The sequence below is a fragment of the Hyperolius riggenbachi genome, chromosome 2 (assembly GCF_040937935.1).
Source record: "Hyperolius riggenbachi isolate aHypRig1 chromosome 2, aHypRig1.pri, whole genome shotgun sequence".
Taxonomy (NCBI): domain Eukaryota; kingdom Metazoa; phylum Chordata; class Amphibia; order Anura; family Hyperoliidae; genus Hyperolius; species Hyperolius riggenbachi.
The window spans coordinates 100478968-100501573 of record NC_090647.1 but is presented as its reverse complement, the minus strand read 5'-3'; the positions used below and the strand labels follow the sequence as shown (position 1 = coordinate 100501573).

The following is a 22606-nucleotide window of genomic DNA, read 5'->3' as shown; positions in this document are numbered from 1 at the left end:
CTTGTTCACCTATTTTTATAGAAGAAAAAAAAAAGGACGTTTTCATATGGGCTGTAAAACTCTTTCAAAAGGCTTTGAAAACGCTTTGAAAACGCTATGTATTGGCGTTAAGCAAAAGGCTGACTTTCAGCCTTTTCTACCGCAGCCTCTAGTGTGAAAGAGCATTAGTATTTTACAAATAGCAGTGCATATTCCGGACTTGCAAATAACTTACAATTCAACTTCAGCCAGTTTGTGGAATTCAAAGTGCGGTGAAAAAGAAAACATGCCTACTTATAAATGGAAGTAAATGACAAAGAACTATGCAGAGCAATTATATGCATTTGTAGCCATTGTCAGAAGTGTTTAACTCCCTTTTCTGTCTGTAACATTAGCTTGAGGCTTAGCCAGACTTACTGAAACTTTTGCTGTTTGCTGGGTTTACATTTATTAAAAATCAAATTGGGAATTTGCAAAAACACAATAGCTGAACATTCAGTGAAAGTCGATGGACATTTGCACTTTTGTTTATGAATTTGCAAAATTGTGTTCCATGATTTCCTATATGCAGACAACTCTTACATCTTTCTACATAAATTTGCACGCCACATGCAAATTCTCATTGACTTTTGTTAACACACATGCAAACGCCCGCAAATAGTGTCAGGAAAGATCACATACGGAAAAACGTGTTTTCCACATGCACAAGTGGTATCTCCTCCTTATAGAGCAACCCCTTTGGACGTTTATATACATCTAGTAAAAAAGCCCCACCCGTTTAATAACAGGCGCTAGGCAAGTGGCCGTGTGCTGCGTGCATGGGTGCATGTCCCCCGTTGCAGTGCACGCAGAGCTACGGCCCATCCGTGAGCCGCACATGCGTGTTAGGCAGCTGGCACGGATACAGGAGGATGCAGGGAGGGAGATTATTATATAGGATACTGCAGGTATGTATGTACTGTATGTATATACTCTGTGTGGGTGTATATATATTTATATGTAAATGTTTAAAAAGTCTAATGCAGTTTCATTTTACAGGCTGCGCATTTTTGATAGTGGCGTCATGGTGATTGAACATCAATCTCACAATGAAGAGGAAATGGTTGCTGCTGCATTAGAAACGGTATGAAAAACAAATTTGATAGATATCTGTAATTCCTATACAGTCTTCCTCACACATGCCGCCTCCTCTGTGCTGCCCGGTGGTGTTAGTGGAGGTGTGAAGAGAAGCACAGTAATTCCTGTGCAATCTTCCTCACACATGCCGCCTCCTCTGTGCTCCCCGGTGGTGTTAGTGGAGGTGTGAGGAGAAGCACAGTAATTCCTATACAAACTTCCTTACACATGCCGCCTCCTCTGCTGCCCGGTGGTGTTAGTGGAGGTGTGAGGAGAAGCACAGTAATTCCTGTGCAATCTTCCTCACACATGCCGCCTCCTCTGTGCTCCCCGGTGGTGTTAGTGGAGGTGTGAGGAGAAGCACCGTAATTCCTATACAATCTTCTTCACACATGCCACCTCCTCTGTGCTTCCCAGTGCTGTTAGTGGAGGTGTGAGGAGAAGCACAGTAATTCCTATACAATCTTCCTCACACATGCCGCCTCCTCTGCTGCCCGGTGGTGTTAGTGGAGGTGTGAGGAGAAGCACAGTAATTCCTATACAGTCTTCCTCACACATGCCGCCTCCTCTCTGTTGCCCGGTGGTGTTAGTGGACGTGTGAGGAGAAGCACAGTAATTCCTATACAGTCTTCCTCACACATGCCGCCTCCTCTCTGTTGCCCGGTGGTGTTAGTGGAGGTGTGAGGAGAAGCACCGTAATTCCTATACAATCTTCTTCACACATGCCACCTCCTCTGTGCTTCCCAGTGCTGTTAGTGGAGGTGTGAGGAGATGCACAGTAATTCCTATACAATCTTCCTCACACATGCCGCCTCCTCTGCTGCCCGGTGGTGTTAGTGGAGGTGTGAGGAGAAGCACAGTAATTCCTGTGCAATCTTCCTCACACATGCCGCCTCCTCTGTGCTCCCTGGTGCTGTTAGTGGAGGTGTGAGGAGAAGCACAGTAATTCCTATACAATCTTCCTCACACATGCCGCCTCCTCTGTGCTACCCGGTGGTGTTAGTGAAGGTGTGAGGAGAAGCACAGTAATTCCTATACAGTCTTCCTCACACATGCCGCCTCCTCTCTGTTGCCCGGTGGTGTTAGTGGAGGTGTGAGGAGAAGCACAGTAATTCCTATACAGTCTTCCTCACACATGCCGCCTCCTCTCTGTTGCCCGGTGGTGTTAGTGGACGTGTGAGGAGAAGCACAGTAATTCCTATACAGTCTTCCTCACACATGCCGCCTCCTCTCTGTTGCCCGGTGGTGTTAGTGGAGGTGTGAGAAGCACAGTAATTCCTATACAGTCTTCCTCACACTTGCTGCCTCCTCTGTGCTTACATAAGGAAGTATTAGAAGCACCAAAGATTACCATTAAAATAAATCAACTTTTATTAATTGATTACTGTATTAATAAATTGATAAATTCAGCAGTTCATATAGTACATACACGCACTCTATTAGCAAGCACTCTTCTTCATCCACACTGGAAATATGCTGATGAGCTTTCAAAAATTTAAAAAGAAGTATATAAAAAATTCCAATTCATTTTGATAAATGCCACAATTCTCTTAAGCTTAGAATTAATGGTGCATGTAACCAGGCCAGTTACCATTTGAACTCGGAATTTATGATGTCTCCCCATTACCAGAGTTTGCTTTATCTCATGTTGAGGATTCTATTGATCTTATCAATTTAGCCAGGATGCCTGGGAAAGCCTCCTCAGTAACAGTTGAGGCATCTAATTACATTTATGTTTGCAGAAGAATGTTTGTCCTCTGTATGTCAGTGTATATAAGCTGTGTTTTTCAGTTTTGGTCAGGAACCAGTCCGACGAAGGCTTTTTATAAGTCGAAAGCTCACTGTTTATCCATCTCTAAGTTAGCCAATAAATGGTATCATCCTGATTCAAAACTTCTTCATTTTGATAAAGACACCCGTGAGTGTCGAAACATGTGAATGAGATCATAGTGGGGCGCCCCATAGGATTGGAACTACACTGCATGACTACAATTGCCTCCAAGCAGTACCAATTTGTCTATTGGAGTTGGACAGGGCTGGAGCGCAAGGAAGCCACACACAAGGTTGGTGAGACGCAAGGAAGTGACGTGGTGACCCGAACCAGCGTATCTGCTACACTAAGAAGTTTGGAAGTCACACTGCAGCAGTTTCCCACCACGTAATCTGTAGCTGCAGAAGCGGTTTCAGTGAGTAGGCTCTTTGGTTGCTCATATAGTTGAAAAATACGGTGACCCACAGTATTGATATATATTGAGACCCCCTTATATACAGCTAACAAGAATCAAGAGACTTATTGGAGATATAAGACTGATGGTCAAGTCGATTACCAGACACAATAGGGGGTCTACAAGTGATTTGAATATCTGTGGAAAGGATATCTACAGATCTATCAGGTTCCTCTATACAGGAGGCAATTTTATATGGTAACCACAATCTTAAAACTTCGTTATTAATACTTTTTTGATGTGTTTGTATATGTATGTATGTATGTATAATCTTTGAAGTAACGAAAAACCTCTCCTTTTGTGTGTGTGTGTGTATATATATATATATATATATATAGTAATTCTTATAATTTTTTATATTCTTCTGTTTACATTTTTGAAAGCTCATCAGCCTACTCCCAGTGTGGATGAAGAAGAGTGCTTGCTAATAGAGGGCCTGTATGTGCTATATGAACTGCTGAATGTATCAATTTATTAATACAGTAATCAATTAATAAAAGGTGATTTATTTTAATGGTAATCTTTGGCGCTTCTCATACTTCCTTATGTAAGATTGCTTGAATACGGTTGTGAGATAGGGGTACTCCGACATAGTGAGATAGCAGCAAGAGATAGAGGGTGAATCCCCCAAATTCCCTTCTATAATTTACCATTTATCAATCTTTCTACCAATAGCGCCCCTTACCCCCTTTTTATTCACTTGCCTCCTCTGTGCTCCCTGGTGCTGTTAGTGGAGGTGTGAGGAGAAGCACAGTAATTCCTATACAATCTTCCTCACACATGCCGCCTCCTCTGTGCTACCCGGTGGTGTTAGTGGAGGTGTGAGGAGAAGCACAGTAATTCCTATACAATCTTCCTCACACATGCCGCCTCCTCTGTGCTACCCGGTGGTGTTAGTGGAGGTGTGAGGAGAAGCACAGTAATTCCTATACAATCTTCCTCACACATGCCGCCTCCTCTGTGCTACCCGGTGGTGTTAGTGGAGGTGTGAGGAGAAGCACAGTAATTCCTATACAATCTTCCTCACACATGCCGCCTCCTCTGTGCTGCCCGGTGGTGTTAGTGAAGGTGTGAGGAGAAGCACAGCAATTCCTATACAATCTTCCTCACACATGCCGCCTCCTCTGTGCTCCCTGGTGCTGTTAGTGGAGGTGTGAGGAGAAGCACAGTAATTCCTATACAATCTTTCTCACACATGCCGCCTCCTCTGTGCTACCCGGTGGTGTTAGTGGAGGTGTGAGGAGAAGCACAGTAATTCCTATACAATCTTCCTCACACATGCCGCCTCCTCTGTGCTCCCTGGTGCTGTTAGTGGAGGTGTGAGGAGAAGCACAGTAATTCCTATACAATCTTCCTCACACATGCCGCCTCCTCTGTGCTACCCGGTGGTGTTAGTGGAGGTGTGAGGAGAAGCACAGTAATTCCTATACAATCTTCCTCACACATGCCGCCTCCTCTGTGCTACCCGGTGGTGTTAGTGGAGGTGTGAGGAGAAGCACAGTAATTCCTATACAATCTTCCTCACACATGCCGCCTCCTCTGTGCTGCCCGGTGGTGTTAGTGAAGGTGTGAGGAGAAGCACAGTAATTCCTATACAATCTTCCTCACACATGCCGCCTCCTCTGTGCTACCCGGTGGTGTTAGTGAAGGTGTGAGGAGAAGCACAGTAATTCCTATACAATCTTCCTCACACATGCCGCCTCCTCTGTGCTACCCGGTGGTGTTAGTGGAGGTGTGAGGAGAAGCACAGTAATTCCTATACAATCTTCCTCACACATGCCGCCTCCTCTGTGCTACCCGGTGGTGTTAGTGGAGGTGTGAAGAGAAGCACAGTAATTCCTATACAATCTTCCTCACACATGCCGCCTCCTCTGTGCTCCCTGGTGCTGTTAGTGGAGGTGTGAGGAGAAGCACAGTAATTCCTATACAATCTTCCTCACACATGCCGCCTCCTCTGTGCTACCCGGTGGTGTTAGTGAAGGTGTGAGGAGAAGCACAGCAATTCCTATACAATCTTCCTCACACATGCCGCCTCCTCTGCTGCCCGGTGGTGTTAGTGAAGGTGTGAGGAGAAGCACAGTAATTCCTATACAGTCTTCCTCACACATGCCGCCTCCTCTCTGTTGCCCGGTGGTGTTAGTGGACGTGTGAGGAGAAGCACAGTAATTCCTATACAATCTTCCTCACACATGCCGCCTCCTCTGCTGCCCGGTGGTGTTAGTGAAGGTGTGAGGAGAAGCACAGCAATTCCTATACAATCTTCCTCACACATGCCGCCTCCTCTGTGCTACCCGGTGGTGTTAGTGGAGGTGTGAGGAGAAGCACAGTAATTCCTATACAATCTTCCTCACACATGCCGCCTCCTCTGTGCTACCCGGTGGTGTTAGTGGAGGTGTGAGGAGAAGCACAGTAATTCCTATACAATCTTCCTCACACATGCCGCCTCCTCTGTGCTGCCCGGTGGTGTTAGTGAAGGTGTGAGGAGAAGCACAGTAATTCCTATACAATCTTCCTCACACATGCCGCCTCCTCTGTGCTACCCGGTGGTGTTAGTGAAGGTGTGAGGAGAAGCACAGCAATTCCTATACAATCTTCCTCACACATGCCGCCTCCTCTGCTGCCCGGTGGTGTTAGTGAAGGTGTGAGGAGAAGCACAGCAATTCCTATACAATCTTCCTCACACATTCCGCCTCCTCTCTGTTGCCCGGTGGTGTTAGTGAAGGTGTGAGGAGAAGCACAGCAATTCCTATACAATCTTCCTCACACATTCCGCCTCCTTTGTGCTGCCGGGTGGTGTTAGTGGAGGTGTGAGGAGAAGCAGGCTGAACAAGCCAGCCTACATTCTTTTCCCAGGAGATCCCGGCCTTGTGTGAGATACAAGCCCTGTGTGCTCTGGGACCGCCTCAGGCCTTCTGTGCCTCCAATGTGACATGTCTGGAATAGCTGCACTGAAAGCCTTCTGGGAGGCATCCGTCTAAGATTTCCTTGCCTATATTGTTTGTTAAAATGACTAATTGGTGCACTTTTTCCTCAGATAGTTACTTTGTTTATTTTTTTTAACAAGGTGTCTGAAAAGGGATCATTAACGTCTGAAGAATTTGCCAAGATTGTGGGAATGTCTGTTCTGCTGGCCAAAGAAAGGTACCTGAGTCTGGTTACATTGTAACATAGGTCCTGTTTGCTATTATTATTATTGTTATTATTATTTAGTATTCATATAGTGCCGGCTAGGGATGATAAATGAGATGCAAATCATTTCTCATTGCATTCAAATTTTATGTAAATGAAATGCAGCTTGAACTTGGACCAATAAAATTGACAGGAAGTTATTCTGATTGAGCTGCATATCATTTACATGAAATTTGAATGGAAGAAGAAATTATTTGCATCCCCATTGATTATCCCTAGCGCCGACATCTTCCGCAGTGCTGTACAGAGTATTTAGTTTTCTAATTTAACTGTCCCTCAGAGGGGCGCACAATCTAATGTCTACTATAGTCTTGTGTCCATAATCTAGGGCCAATTAACTTATTTAAATTGTCTTCTATTCAAAATGTTGGAAGTGCTGTGCTGAGATAAATGTAGTATAGCTAGAGGTGCCTGTGGCACTGTAAGAATCCATACACTGATTTACATTTTAAACCCATCTAGAAATGTGTTGACTCTATCTAAAATCTGTTAGATATTCAGGACCACGCAATCTAAAATATATTATCCATTACACATTGACCAGGAAACACCCTAATCTCCAGAGACTTGTATGGGTACCTGCAGGTGTGAGTGGGCAGGACTGGTGCATGACGTACATTACAATATCTTAAAGAGGAACTCCAGTGAAAATAATGTAATAAAAAGTGCTTAATTTTTTACAATAATAATGTATAAATGATTTAGTCTGTGTTTGCTTATTGTAAAATATTTCCTCTCCCTGACTTACATTTAGACATTTATCACATGGTGACATTTTTACTGCTGGCAGGTGATGTCACTGGAAAGAGATGCTGCTTGGTTTTTTTGACAGTTGGAAACAGCGGTTATTTTCCACAATGCAACAAGGCTCCCACAGTGTGATGTCAGGACCTCAGAGCTGTGAGGCGCTAACATCACACTGTGGGAGGGGTTTCACCACAAAATCAGCCATACAGAACCCCCTGATGATCCGTTTGAGAAAAGGAATAGATTTCTGATGGGAAAGGGGGTATAAGCTACTGATTGGGATGAAGTTCAATTCTTGGTTACAGTTTCTCTTTAAGGCTAGGGTCACACTTGAATTGCATGCGTTTTAAAAAAAACATATGCAAAAATGCACATAATGAGTCATGATGATGCACAAAAAATGCATTGGCACGCTCAACAAGTTCATTCTTTCTGTAAACTGCATGCAGAATGCATGCGTTCATGCAATGCTTTCCAATGGTGAAAAAAAGCATGCGTTTTTGACTAAATAAGTAAAAAATTATTTTAACATTTTTTTTACTATTAATATGAATATTCGTTAAAAAACGGTCATGCATTGGAAACGCATAAAGACACACAAAAAATGCAAATGCAGGAAAAATGCCCATGGCAGAAAACTGATAGGTTTCTGCATGGAAAAGTGTGACCTTAGCCTTCTACTACATGGGGCAGGTGATTCTTCATCTTATATTGGGTGTTGCAAGTTGATATGAAAGTAAGCAATAGATAAGATGAGAGCAGGGTTAGATTGTTTAACATATCTAAATAGTGTATGGCCTGCTTTAGCTCTTAAAGGGAACCAGAAACAAAGCACCCTCATGTATTTTACCATATAGATCAGTGGGAGCATTAGAGAAAACATATACCATGCTTTCTGTTTCATTCTGCACTGCACAGCTTGTTTTTTTAGCAGCCCTGATAAAATTCCCGAATGAGCATTCAGTCTGGCTTTGCTCAGGAATATTTATAGCTCAGTCTGTGTTCTCTCATGTCTTTTCAAGTCCAAGCCTGCCCCCTGCTGGCTCTGCTCAGGAATCATTATAGCTGAGTCATTATAGCAAAGCCAGACTGAATGCTCAGTCGGGGATTTTATCAGGTCTGATAAGAAACAAGCTGTGCAGTGCAGAATGACACAGAAAGCATGGTATGTGTTTTCTCTAATGTTCCCACTTATATATATGGTAAAATACATGAGGGTGCTTCGTCTCTGGTTCACTTTAATCAGAGTTTTGTGCAAGATGCAAAATGCCCTAATCAGCAGATGCCAACTACTGTATCCCAGAATAATCTGTTTATAAGAAAATGTATGGCGAGTATGCCAGTTACAAAGTCTTTTCACTGGTTGAAAAATGTAAATTGGCCTTTAAAAGAGAACCAGTCTTAACCATCTAAAAATAAATCAATGAACAGCATACAAATGCATATGAAACAGCAATCTAATACATTTTAGATAATGCCTTTGTTCCATTTCCCCCTAATATTTGGTGACTGGGATATCCAGTTCTGGGCCTCTAAAGTGTACTTCATTTAGACTCTCTTACATTCCAACCTGTTTAAAGTCCCAGGGGTATTCAGTAATGTCTTGTTTGTTCATAACACATCCATTTGTGCTGAGCACCCCTATAGTTCATGTAAGTTCCTTGTATTTATACAGTCCAGTCTTCAAGGGAAGCAAATAATGCAGAAGCACAAATGTAAGCAGAATGTCCAGACAAAACTCCCCGCCTGTAGATCTGGCAGGTGCACTGAGAATATCTGTTTAATCAGATATTAGCTGTGGGTTTTCTCTGAATCTAGTACCTAAAGTCTTATCTATCTGAGTATCTCCCCATTAGCAGAGCTACCGTAGTACAAGTTATTGAAGTGACTTGTGTGAGAGTACTTTTTTGGATTGAAGCCCTTGTTCAGACTTGTTTTTTGCATCAGAAATAAAATTCACAAGACCTCCCTTTGATATTGGAATAGATTATATTTTGTAAGGCATGTTGTTTTGTGAATTGCACATAAACCATTAATGCAGGTGGTGGGGAACCTAGGCTTAGGAGCCAGATGTGGCTCTTTTGATGGTTACATCTGTCTCACATACAAATCAGTAGGGGTTGATTCACTAAGCTACACTGCTCAAGCAGCGCAGCTTAGTGTGGCAGCGCAAGTAACATTTTCAAAGTAGTGCACGCTACTGGTGTAACAAGCACTACTAACTTACTTGCGCTACCCCAAAACGAACATCTGCTCCAATTGCCTCACTCTGGATCCTGTCAGGTCCGATGACTTCGTAGAGCGAGATCCCCGCACTTTGATTGGCCCAATAAGCTGCCTATCACTTAACAGGTAGCCTATTGGGCCAAAGGGCAGGGATCCCGTCCTACAAAGTGAATCAACCCTCAAGTCAGCTAGCTGATTGCACAAGCTGTTAGTCAGTATTTCTCCTGTCTGGCTCTCTGGGAAATTGCTGATGTTGCTGAAACCCAAGAGAAGCTGAAGACGTGTCTGACACTTCCGCTGCCCGGCGGATGGACTGTATACACATCACCATGGCAACAGGTATGTGAGCCCTACTGTCCCAGTTTGAAACATATTCTATGGCTCTCATGGAATTACATTTTAAAATGTGGCTTGTATGGCTCTCTCAGACAAAAAGGTTCCTGACCCCTGCGTTAATGCTTATTTTGTTTGTTTGTTTTCTTTCTTTTTTTTTCGCCTTTTATTTGGTTGTTGTTTCCGCTGTTGAGTTGACTTCCTGTGTCAGATGCAGCTTGGCTGGCCAGAGCAGTAGTCTATAACCCCACTCATACATCATCATACACAGGTGGCAGTCAAGTAGAGATGGGGAGGCTGTACTAGTTAGCTACCCTTTCACTTTAAATAGATCTTCTCTGTGTTGCTCTTGAGAGAGAGATGATCTTTTTGTGACCAGCACTGCAGCTCAACAGTTTCATTGTCTACTCCTGTCTAGTACACCTTCCCACACGAAAGGTGACAGTAAGCGTTGTGGAACCCTGCAAAATAGTGCAGGTACCTGCTTGCTGTGCTGGGCGCAAAGCAGTAATCACTGAGAAGTAGAGGGAAGAGGTGGGTGGGATCAGATGATGGCTCTGTGTGTTTGTGTACAGTTCACGTGACTTAATGTTTCAAAGAGAATTTTTCTGGAACAGCTGCCTCAAATATGAAAATTGTGTGAGGAGTAGTATAGTTATTTTTTCAACTCTGCTAAAATATAATATCTGGGAGGTGAACTAGGGCTTTATTATACAATTCTAACTGTACTATTGCTGTTGTTTCTAGACTTTTGCTTGCAGAAAATATGGGACATCTGTGCCGGGATGACTCCGTGGAAGGATTGCGCTTTTATCCCAATCGGTTTTTGACTCAGACTTAGAAACTGTTTGGAAATCTGTCGAGAGGAAGCTGAGAACTCATGTCAAATATGTCCTTTGCAGTGGACTTTACAAGGTCATTTCCCTAACTGATCATGAAAAGGACAGTTAATAAAAAACAATATTGGTATTTGTTACTTCCCCTGCTTTCCTGCTGCTGCGGAATATGAAGTGAAGTGGAGAGACTGGCTGAATATGAAGTAAAGCAAAGAGACTGACTCCCTGTGGCTGAACAATTGCTGAAAGAAAGATGATGAAGAAATAAGGACTGATGTAGAACATGCTAGAATTTATAGGACAACTGACACAAGAGGGATATGGAGGCTGCCATATGAATTTCCTTTTAAGCAATACCGGTTGCCTGGCTGTCCTGCTGATCCACTGCCTCTAATACTTTTAGCTATAGACCCTGAACAAGCATGCAGAAGATCAGGTGTTTCTGACATTATGTCAGATCTGACAAGATTAGTTGCATGCTTGTTTCTGGTGTTATTTAGACACCACTGCAGCTAGCAGTGCAGCCAAGCAACTGGTCTTGTTTAAAAGGATATAAACATGGCAGCCTCCATGCCCCTCTCACTTCAGTTGTCCTTCAAAGGAAGTCTGTCATTAAGCAGGGCACCAGAGATACGTCTCTGAAGTAAGCTGCCATTTTCTGAAGGGGCACTACATGCTTGTAACGGGGCCATGATGTTGAGCTTGACATCTTCTGTTATAGATGGACAACTCTAAGAAACTAGGATGTAGTTGCAGAATCGGAGGATGGCAGCTTCTATCTCAGGTTTCCCACGCAGATATTTCTGTCTTTTACAAACTAAATTTTAGTGTAAAGCTTGCATTCCCTGTCCTCGATATGGTGAACACATATACCAGTTTTCATCAAACTGTATTTGGTGAGGGTAGTGATTCATAAACGAGATCTCTGATGTATTCACTCCAAGGGGAAAACTATAATCAAGGGCAAAATGGTGCCCATTGGTGTGGGTGTATTAGAATGATTGTTAGCAAATGTAAGAAATCAGTGTTATAACTGATATCTGCAAATAAACATCTTTGTATCAAACACCAATGAGCTTCAGCAGTTTTTGTTTGAGGAGGTCCTCGAATAAGGGCTTGGATCATCTTGTCCTTGCTAAGCTTATTAGCTGCCTTATTGTTTTTAAAGCAGACCTAAACTGTTGCACAGGACAGAAGGTAAACACAGAGAAATCCACCCTATGTGTATTTAGAGTAAACAGTCTGTTTAATTCTCCCTTATCTGCAAATAATAAGTGTAATTTGAGCTGTCTGAACTGTGCCAATTATGTGCTAATATAGGAACACAGGAGGTTAACTCTTTCTGTGGTCCCATGAAACCAGGAAGTAGACACAGATTTATTAGAAGAGCTCTGTAAGCTGTAACAAAAATCTTTTTCTTTAAAGGTTATGTTGTTGTTTATCTTTTAGCACAGAGCGGAAGTTCAAGGTTTAAGTCCACTTCAAGTTCCACTACAGACTCTGTTTTTGCCAGAACCAGTCGGTGGTGATCAGCTAAGCCAACACTTTGCTGGAACTCAGTGAAAGTTTGAATTGGTTCGGTCAAGCTGCATGTAATGTAGGGAGCGAGGTCCAGATCATGCCTGAAGCTCCATCTATGACTGAATTCAATGAAAGAAAGTCACATGATGGCAGAGGGAGGTACAGAACATAACTGAATCTCTATCTGTTTACATTGTTCACATTGCGTTCGGCTCGTGTGTCCATCTGCATTGGGCTCTTTTTGAGGTGTATTTTTTTTTTCGATTCCCGGCGCTTGGGTGGGGGATTTGTTTTTTTTCTTAGCGGTTTTCTAAGCGTTTTTCCGAGCGGTTTTGTAATTCACTCCCTGATGCAGGTCAGGAAGTGAACTCTTTGACACGGAAAATAATAAATACAATGTATTTATTCTTAAAAACGCGAATGCAATCACTACCTAAAGCGATTTTGTGAGCGTTTTGCGTTGCTCCTATACCTTTCACTGAGGCGGAACCGCCTCAAGAATGGTACACGCTTTACTGAATGGACAGCGCACTACCCGTGCTGATATGAACCTTCTCATAGACATTCATTGTCCACGCGGTCGGGAGGCGTTTTTAAAAGCTGCACGCGGGCGAAAAAATGCTGAAAACGCCTGTAGTGTGAACAGGCCCTCAGTGGATATTAAGGAAAAAAGTCACATGGCGATAGAGGAAGGACAAGACCAGATCATGCCTGAAGGTTCATCAAAGCGTGAAATTAGGAGGAAGTCACAAGGTGACGGAGGGAGGTCCAGATCATGCCTGAAGCACTATTGCCCTGGTGGGGGAACAAGAAATTCAGCTACTGCAAGATAATTAGCAAATATTTATGAAGAATGTTCTCACATTATTCCTTCTGCTTTGAAATGTAAAATATGACTTTGCCTGAGGCAAGGCAATTAAGGTATCAGTTTATGAAAATTATAATTTTTAATCCAACCTAGGAAGCCCTGACCTCTAACTAAGTGGACCTGAACCATTGCACAGAACAGAAGGAAAACAGAGAACTGCACCCTGTGTGTATTTAGAGAGTTTATCCTGTTTCATTTCCCTTCATTTGTGTCTAAACACAAGTTGTAATTTGATCTCTACCCTGTGTCACCTGACTGCCACAGCAGAGATAGCAGGTAAGCTCATTTAAAAGCACAAAATGTTAACAATATGTCTGCTTCCATGAATCAGAAAGTAGAAACAGTGCAGATTAATTGCAGGATTTATATCAAAGAACAAAAAAATGTTTTTTGTTTAAAGGGAACCTGTACTGAGTAAAATTATTTAAAATAAACACATGAGGTAACTGCAAATGAACATTACATTACAACCTTGCCATCAGTTCCTCTCAGAAGCTCACCATTTTCTTCTGACAATGATACCTTCCAGTTCTGACAACATTTTGTCAGAACTGAAATATATCAGTTGCTGTCAGTTATTTATCAGTTGCTGTCAGTTACAGCTGAGAGGACAACTGATGTGCCAAGTAATGTCCATGTTTCCCTATGGCTTAAGTGGGCGATGTTACTGTTTAACAGTGTGCTGACCAGGAAGCTGTTATGGGGTAATGGCCATTTTTAAAATGGAGGACGGAGAAATCCCTTGTTCACAGTGGACAAACAGGACGCGGGAAAGGAGAAAGAGATTGAGGAGTAGATTACACGGGAGGTAAGTAAAACTTGTGTATGTTTATTTTGACTTTTAATTTTCAGTTCAGGTTTTCTTTAACCACTTGAGGACCTAGGGCTTTCTACCCCTTAAGGACCGGCCACTTTTTTTCCATTCAGACCACTGCAGCTTTCACGGTTTATTGCTCGCTCATACAACCTACCACCTAAATGAATTTTGGCTCCTTTTCTTGTCACTAATAAAGCTTTCTTTTGGGGCTATTTGATTGCTCCTGCGATTTTTACTTTTTATTATATTCATCAAAAAAGACATGAATTTTGGCAAAAAAATGATTTTTTTAACTTTCTGTGCTGACAGTTTTCAAATAAAGTAAAATTTATGTATACATGCAGCGGGAAAAATGTGGACAAACATGTTTTTGATTAAAAAAAAAACCCATTCAGTGTATATTTATTGGTTTGGGTAAAAGTTATAGCGTTTACAAACTATGGTGCAAAAAAGTGAATTTTCGCATTTTCAAGCATCTATGACTTTTCTGACCCCCTGTCATGTTTCATGAGGGGCTAGAATTCCAGGATAGTATAAATACCCCCCAAATGACCCCATTTTGGAAAGAAGACATCCCAAAGTATTGACTGAGAGGCATAGTGAGTTCATAGAAGATATTATTTTTTGTCACAAGTAAGCGGAAAATGACACTTTGTGAAGAAAAAAAAAAGTTTCCATTTCTTCTAACTTGCGACAAAAAAAAAATGAAATCTGCCACGGACTCACCATGCCCCTCTCTGAATACCTTGAAGGGTCTACTTTCCAAAATGGGGTCATTTGTGGGGTGTGTTTACTGTCCTGACATTTTGGGGGGTGCTAAATTGTAAGCACCCCTGTAAAGCCTAAAGGTGCTCATTGGACTTTGGACCCCTTAGCGCAGTTAGGCTGCAAAAAAGTGCCACATGTGGTATTGCCGTACTCAGGAGAAGTAGTATAATGTGTTTTGGGGTGTATTTTTACACATACCCATGCTGGGTGGGAGAAATATCTCTGTAAATGACAATTTGTTAATTTTTTTTACACACAATTGTCCATTTACAGAGATCTTTCTCCCACTCAGCATGGGTATGTGTAAAAATACACCCCAAAACACATTATACTACTTCTCCTAAATACGGCGGTACCACGTGTGGCACTTTTTTGCACCCTAACTGTGCTAAAGGGCCCAAAGTCCAATGAGTACCTTTAGGATTTCACAGGTCATTTTGAGAAATTTCGTTTCAAGACTACTCCTCACGGTTTAGGGCCCCTAAAATGCCAGGGCAGTATAGGAACCCCACTAATGACCCCATTTTAGAAAGAAGACACCCCAAGGTATTCCGTTAGGAGTATGGTGAGTTCATAGAAAATTTTATTTTTTGTCACAAGTTAGCGGAAAATGACACTTTGTGAAAAAACACAATTAAAATCAATTTCCGCTAACTTGTGACAAAAAATAAAATCTTCTATGAACTCGCCATACTACTAACGGAATACCTTGGGGTGTCTTCTTTCTAAAATGGGGTCATTTGTGGGGTTCCTATACTGCCCTGGCATTTTAGGGGCCCTAAACCGTGAGGAGTAGTCTTGAAACGAAATTTCTCAAAATGACCTGTGAAATCCTAAAGGTACTCATTGGACTTTGGGCCCTTTAGCGCATTTAGGGTGCAAAAAAGTGCCACACATGTGGTATCACCGTACTTGGGAGAAGTAGTACAATGTGTTTTGGGGTGTATTTTTACACATACCCATGCTGGGTGGAAGAAACACCTCTGTAAATGACAATCTTTTGATTTTTTTACACACAATTGTCCATTTACAGCGGTATTTCTCCCACCCAGCATGGGTATGTGTAAAAATACACCCCAAAACACATTGTACTACTTCTCCCGAGTACGGCGATACCACATGTGTGGCACTTTTTTGCACCCTAACTGCGCTAAAGGGCCCAAAGTCCAATGAGTACCTTTAGGATTTCACAGGTCATTTTTGTTTCAAGACTACTCCTCACGGTTTAGGGCCCCTAAAATGCCAGGGCAGTATAGGAACCCCACTAATGACCCCATTTTAGAAAGAAGACACCCCAAGGTATTCCGTTAGGAGTATGGTGAGTTCATAGAAGTTTTTATTTTTTTGTCACAAGTTAGCGGAAATTGATTTTCATTGTTTTTTTTCACAAAGTGTCATTTTCCGCTAACTTGTGACAAAAAATAAAATCTTCTATGAACTCACCATACTCCTAACGGAATACGTTTGGGTGTCTTCTTTCTAGAATGGGGTCATTTGTGGGGTTCCTATACTGCCCTGGCATTTTAGGGGCCCTAAACCGTGAGGAGTAGTCTTGAAACAAAAATGACCTGTGAAATCCTAAAGGTACTCATTGGACTTTGGGCCCCTTAGCGCAGTTAGGCTGCAAAAAAGTGCCAATCATGTGGTATCGCCGTACTCGGGAGATGTAGTATAATGTGTTTTGGGGTGTATTTTTACACATACCCATGCTGGGTGGGAGAAATACCTCTGTAAATGACAATTGTTTGATTTTTTTTTTACACACAATTGTCCATTTACAGAGAGATTTCTCCCACCCAGCATGGGTATGTGTAAAAATACACCCCAAAACACATTATACTACTTCTCCTGAGTACGGCGATACCACATGTGTGACACTTTTTTGCAGCCTAGGTGCGCTAAGGGGCCCAACGTCCTAATCACAGGTCATTTTGAGGCATTTGTTTTCTAGACTACTCCTCACGGTTTAGGGCCCCTAAAATGCCAGGGCAGTATAGGAACCCCACAAGTGACCCCATTTTAGAAAGAAGACACCCCAAGGTATTCCGTTAGGTGTATGGCGAGTTCATAGAAGATTTTATTTTTTTGTCACAAGTTAGTGAAAAATGACACTTTGTGAAAAAAAAACAAAAATCAATTTCCGCTAACTTTTGACAAAAAATAAAATCTTCTATGAACTCGTCATACACCTAACAGAATACATTGGGGTGTCTTTTTTCTAAAATGGGGTCCGTTTCTGGGGTTCCTATACCGCCCTGGCATTTTACGGGCCCAAAACCGTGAGTAGTCTGGAAACCAAATGTCTCAAAATGACTGTTCAGGGGTATAAGCATCTGCAAATTTTGATGACAGGTGGTCTATGAGGGGGCCAATTTTGTGGAACCGGTCATATGCAGGGTGGCCTTTTAGATGACAGGTTGTATTGGGCCTGATCTGATGGATAGGAGTGCTAGGGGGGTGACAGGAGGTGATTGATGGGTGTCTCAGGGGGTGGTTAGAGGGGAAAATAGATGCAATCAATGCACTGGGGAGGTGATCGGAAGGGGGTCTGAGGGGGATCCGAGGGTTTGGCCGAGTGATCAGGAGCCCACACGGGGCAAATTAGGGCCTGATCTGATGGGTAGGTGTGCTAGGGGGTGACAGGAGGTGATTGATGGGTGTCTCAAGGTGTGATTAGAGGGGGGAATAGATGCAAGCAATACACTGGCGAGATGATCAGGGCTGGGGCCTGAGGGCATTCTGAGGGTGTGGGCGGGTGATTGAGTGCCCTAGGGGCAGATAGGGGTCTAATCTGATAGGTAGCAGTGACAGGGGGTGATTGATGGGTAATTAGTGGGTGTTTAGGGTAGAGAACAGATATAAACACTGCCCTTGGGAGGTGATCTGACGTCGGATCTGCGAGCGAACTATTGGTGTGGGTAGGTGATCAGATTGGCCGCAAGGGGCAGGTTAGGGGCTGATTGATGAGTGGCAGTGACAGGGGGTGATTGATGGGTGGCAGTGCCAGGGGGTGATTGATGGGTGGCAGTGACAGGGGGTGATTGATGGGTGATTGACAGGTGATCAGTGGGTTATTACAGGGAAGAACAGATGTAACTAATGCACTGGCGAATTGATAAGGGGGGGGTCTGAGGGCAATCTGAGCGTGTAGGCGGGTGATTGGGTGCCCGCAAGGGGCAGATTAGGGTCTGATCTGATGGGTAACAGTGACAGGTGGTAATAGGGGGTGATTGATGGGTAATTAGTGGGTGTTTAGAGGAGAGAATAGATGTAAACACTGCGCTTGGGTGGTGATCTGATGTCGGATCTGCGGGCGATCTATTGGTGTGGGTGGGTGATCAGATTGCCCGCAAGGGGCAGGTTAGGGGCTGATTGATGGGTGGCAGTGACAGGGGGTGATTGATGGGTGATTGACAGGTGATCAGTGGGTTATTACAGGGAAGGACAGATGTAAATAATGCCCTGGCGAATTGATAAGGGGGGGGTCTGAGGGCAATCTGAGCGTGTAGGCGGGTGATTGGGTGCCCGCAAGGGGCAGATTAGGGTCTGATCTGATGGGTAACAGTGACAGGTGGTGATAGGGGGTGATTGATGGGTAATTAGTGGGTTTTAGAGGAGAGAATAGATGTAAACACTGCGTTTGGGTGGTGATCTGATGTCGGATGTGCGGGCGATCTATTGGTGTGGGTGGGTGATCAGATTGCCCGCAAGGGGCAGGTTAGGGGCTGATTGATGGGTGGCAGTGACAGGGGGTGATTGATGGGTGGCAGTGACTGGGGGTGATTGATGGGTGATTGACAGGTGATCAGTGGGTTATTACAGGGAAGCACAGATGTAAATATTGCACTGGCGAATTGATAAGGGGGGGTCTGAGGGCAATCTGAGCGTGTAGGCGGGTGATTGGGTGCCCGCAAGGGGCAGATTAGGGTCTGATCTGATGGGTAACAGTGACAGGTGGTGATAGGGGGTGATTGATGGGTAATTAGTGGGTGTTTAGAGGAGAGAATAGATGTAAACACTGCGTTTGGGTGGTGATCTGATGTCGGATCTGCGGGCGATCTATTGGTGTGGGTGGGTGATCAGATTGAACGCAAGGGGCAGGTTAGGGGCTGATTGATGGGTGGCAGTGACAGGGGGTGATTGACAGGTGATCAGGGGGGATAGATGCATACAGTACACAGGTGGGAGTCTGGGGGGGGGGGGGTCTGGGGAGAATCTGAGGGGTGGGGGGTGATCAGGAGGGGGCAGTGGGCAGGGGGGGAGATAAAAAAAAAAATAGCGTTGACAGATAGTGACAGGGAGTGATTGATGGGTGATTAGGGGGTGATTGGGTGCAAACAGGGGTCTGGGGGGTGGGCAGGGGGGGGTCTGATGGGTGCTGTGGGCGATCTGGGGCAGGGGGGGAGAAATCAGTGTGCTTGGGTGCAGACTAGGGTGGCTGCAGCCTGCCCTGGTGGTCCCTCGGACACTGGGACCACCAGGGCAGGAGGCAGCCTGTATAATACACTTTGTAAACATTACAAAGTGTATTATACACTTTGTATGCGGTGATCGCGGGGTTAACATCCCGCCGGCGCTTCCGTATAGCCGGCGGGATGTTGCGGCGGGCGAACGGTGACAGGCGCCGGCGGAGGATCGCGTCACGGATGACGCGATCGCTCCGCCCATGCCCTTAGAAGGACCGCCGCCTCTGTGGGTGAGCCGGTCCTTCAGGGCTCCACTTCCCGGCCGCCTCTGTGCGTTAGGCGGTCGGGAAGTGGTTAAAGGTTATTATGCTGCTGTGTATCTTTTAGAGCAGAGAGGAGTTCTGAGTTCAGGTCTACTTTAAGCTCATATAGTCCTGATTTATTGTGTGATTAGACTGACCTTTCCAGATCTGATTCAATGTAGATTCAATCCATTGTTCCCTTTCGATTTGAAATTTTAAAATGTTTGTATCAAATTGCACAAAGGTTGTCTCATTAACCATTGTTCAGGCCATGGCAATGGGCGTAAAGCCATAACTAGGAAAAATAAATACCTAGTAAAGATGCAACAATACACCATTTGATTGATCACATATTTCAAAACAAGATAAATAACATTTACAGTATATTGCGCTTTTCTCCTGGCGGACTCTGTAGGCAGTAGCAGTGTTAGGGAGTTTAGCCCAATGTAACTTATGAATTAAGAATTAATGTGCAGACACATACTGGGCCTGCGCAGTACGCTTCTGGTGATGTCAGCGGGAGTGAGGACACGGCAACGCAGGCGCAGTGGTTTTCATACTTTAAAGTCTGAAATTCCAGCAATGAACCAGAGGCGGGGCCGGAGCATTGGGGAGTGGCTGCGCAGGCACAGGATGTCTGCGGGGGACCATTAGAAGCCCCGAGTAACTTCAACTCATTTTCCTCTGACCCCCCTACAGTGTCCCTTTAAGGAGGAAGTCGGGGTCTTGCAGAGCGCGGGGGACCTGGCAGCGCTGGGGGGCAATGACCCCCCCTTGCCCTTATGGAAAGGCTAGCCTTATGTGCAAAAGTGGTACAGATGCCTAGATTAAGGATTCTGGGAGGTTGTTCTAAGCAATTTGACTTCAGATTTGCTACTTTTTTTTCCCTACACTGGATTTGATAAATCTGCCCCATAAATGAGAAACTTCTGCTTTTATATGACCCGGTATGAATGGATTTTCATATTTGAAGCCAAAGTTCAGTTTTTGTTTTTAAAAAAAGAGAAAAAACACTGCTGCTAGCAGCCAGTAGAGATGCGTGTTTTTACGTGAGTTTCCTGCCTAAACTTCCTGGTGGGATTGCAGTGTATGGACGAGACAATATACCACCACACAATGGGAGCATGGCCCGGTCTATGCTGCTCTGTTTCCCCTTTGCCTTAGTTTGTGATAGAGGCAGAGAGGGGAGTAGTCCATCCTTTTCCCTCTCCACCCTTCCTTCAGGGAGGGGATAGTATTAGCTGCAGCTTGTCTGGGGAGACTGCTGAATCAAACCTTTCCTATCCACTCTAGCAGAGCTGCAGCCAGAGCAGTGCTAATGAGATGCGTGCGCTTGTGCTGTGTGTGGGAGCAGCAGGGCAGCAGGTGAATGAGGGGAGAGCGTGGATCCAGTGCACAGTGTCACAGCTGACAGCACAGGCAATGGGATGCAGCAAGGACCTCCTCATTGGCTGATACAGTGTAGTGCACAGGTAAGAATCTTTTCATTATACAGGTCTGACAAGTGAAGACTTGCTTGTGATTTTCTTCTAGTATTGAAGTACTCTGCTGATTTGTGCAATAGGAAGTATAAAGGACAACTGCATTTAAACATTGGGGGTTTTGTTTATTTTTTATAATCTGTTTTCTGAAAAGTACCAATGCAGTAGGTTCTAATTACGGTAAGTTAAACTGTAAAAAAAAATTGCTAAAAGCATAATGTCCTTTTAGGCCTGGTGCACACCAAAACCCGCTAGCAGATCCGCAAAATGCTAGCAGATTTTGAAACGCTTTTTCTTATTTTTCTGTAGCGTTTCAGCTAGCATTTTGCGGTTTTGTGTAGCGGTTTTGGTGTAGTAGATTTCATGTATTGTTACAGTAAAGCTGTTACTGAACAGTTTCTGTAACAAAAACGCCGGCAAAACCGCTCTGAACAGGCGTTTTTCAAAGCGTTTGCGTTTTTCCTATACTTAACATTGAGGCAGAAACGCATCCGCAATCCAAAAAATGCCTCACCCCGGGAGTATGCGTTTCTGCAAAACGCCTCCCGCTCTGGTGTGAACCACCCCATTGAGATACATTGACCAAGCGTATCCGCAGCCGCCAGCGGCTGCAGAAACGCTGAAAAAGCCGCTCGGTGTGCACCAGCCCTAATACATGAATACAATTAAATATGCTTTTTCCATCCAACCAGCTATAAACATTCTAGCCTATATTCTACTTTACGTCGTCTCCGTAGTTATGTCACTGAACTGCACTTTGCCACTGGCTACATTCTGTTTTTTGAAAGGCTTGCGATTTTCCAAACGCAAGTAAAGTAAAGTTACGGCAGTAAGAAGGTTCATGACGCTCTACCCCTAACCATCATACCAGTCGGTGCAGGATCAGGCAAGCCAGGCCATAGTAGTAGAGAAGTACAAAAAAGGATCCGCAAGCCAGAACAGGATGAGGTAAAAAAAGGGCTGAAATGTTTATTAGAAAAATCCACAGACAAGGCAATAAAATCACAGGATCAACTAACGCGTATCGGGCCTACCATCTGCCCTTAGTCGTAGTCGTACTACGACTAAGGGCAGATGGTAGGCCCGATACGCGTTAGTTGATCCTGTGATTTTATTGCCTTGTCTGTGGATTTTTCTAATAAACATTTCAGCCCTTTTTTTACCTCATCCTGTTCTGGCTTGCGGATCCTTTTTTGTACTAAAGTAAAGTTACACTTGGAATCGGGGAAAGCTGCGTATTCTGATTTTCAAAAAAGGCAATCATAATTCTGCATTTTTTTATTTTTTTTTATTGAGGTTAACTTGGTGACAATCACAAAATTCAAAACGGGTTTGCATTTGCATTTTGTGATTGAGTTTTGTGATTTTTGGCGTTAAAGAGCCTAATTGTCCCTAGGGGCCCACCATCTAATTCCTACCATAGTCATATGTCTATCGTAATTCCTTTTTGTATAATTCCTTTTTTTGTATAGCTCTTTTCTCCTGTTGGACTTAAAACGCTTGCGAGGCAGTACTAGAGCACGCTCAGTAGGCAGTAGCAGTGTTAAGGGGCCCGTACACTGGTCGATTTCAGCCATCGATCGATCGATTCTATAGAATCGATCGATCAGAAATCAATTCTTTCAAATCGGCAAATTGATTGTTTTGCTATCGATTTCGATCAATTTGATCTATCGGACAACATGGTCTAGGTCAATCTGTTGCTGGCAGCAGATTGATGGCCCATACAGTTGCATTGGATCTAAAGGTGGTCATACACTCGGTTGATTAGCAGCAGATAGATCTTCAGATA

The 22606-nt window shown here is 43.8% G+C and overlaps 2 protein-coding genes across 2 annotated transcripts in view; both read left to right on the top strand.

Annotated features, from left to right (window-relative positions):
• Window positions 1-11717, top strand: part of LOC137544822 (vacuolar protein-sorting-associated protein 36-like) — a 67816-nt gene extending 56099 nt beyond the window's left edge. The window contains exons 11-13 of the mRNA XM_068265915.1: window positions 1018-1102; window positions 6385-6461; window positions 10563-11717. Coding sequence (XP_068122016.1) covers window positions 1018-1102; window positions 6385-6461; window positions 10563-10656 — 256 coding nt within the window. The 3' untranslated portion in view covers window positions 10657-11717. The remainder of the gene's footprint in view (window positions 1-1017; window positions 1103-6384; window positions 6462-10562) is intronic.
• Window positions 11718-20632: 8915 nt separating this feature from the next.
• LOC137545652 (thrombospondin type-1 domain-containing protein 1-like) overlaps window positions 20633-22606 on the top strand; it is a 44672-nt gene continuing 42698 nt past the window's right edge. The window contains exon 1 of the mRNA XM_068267112.1: window positions 20633-20805. The gene's annotated coding sequence lies outside the window, so the exon portion shown is untranslated. The remainder of the gene's footprint in view (window positions 20806-22606) is intronic.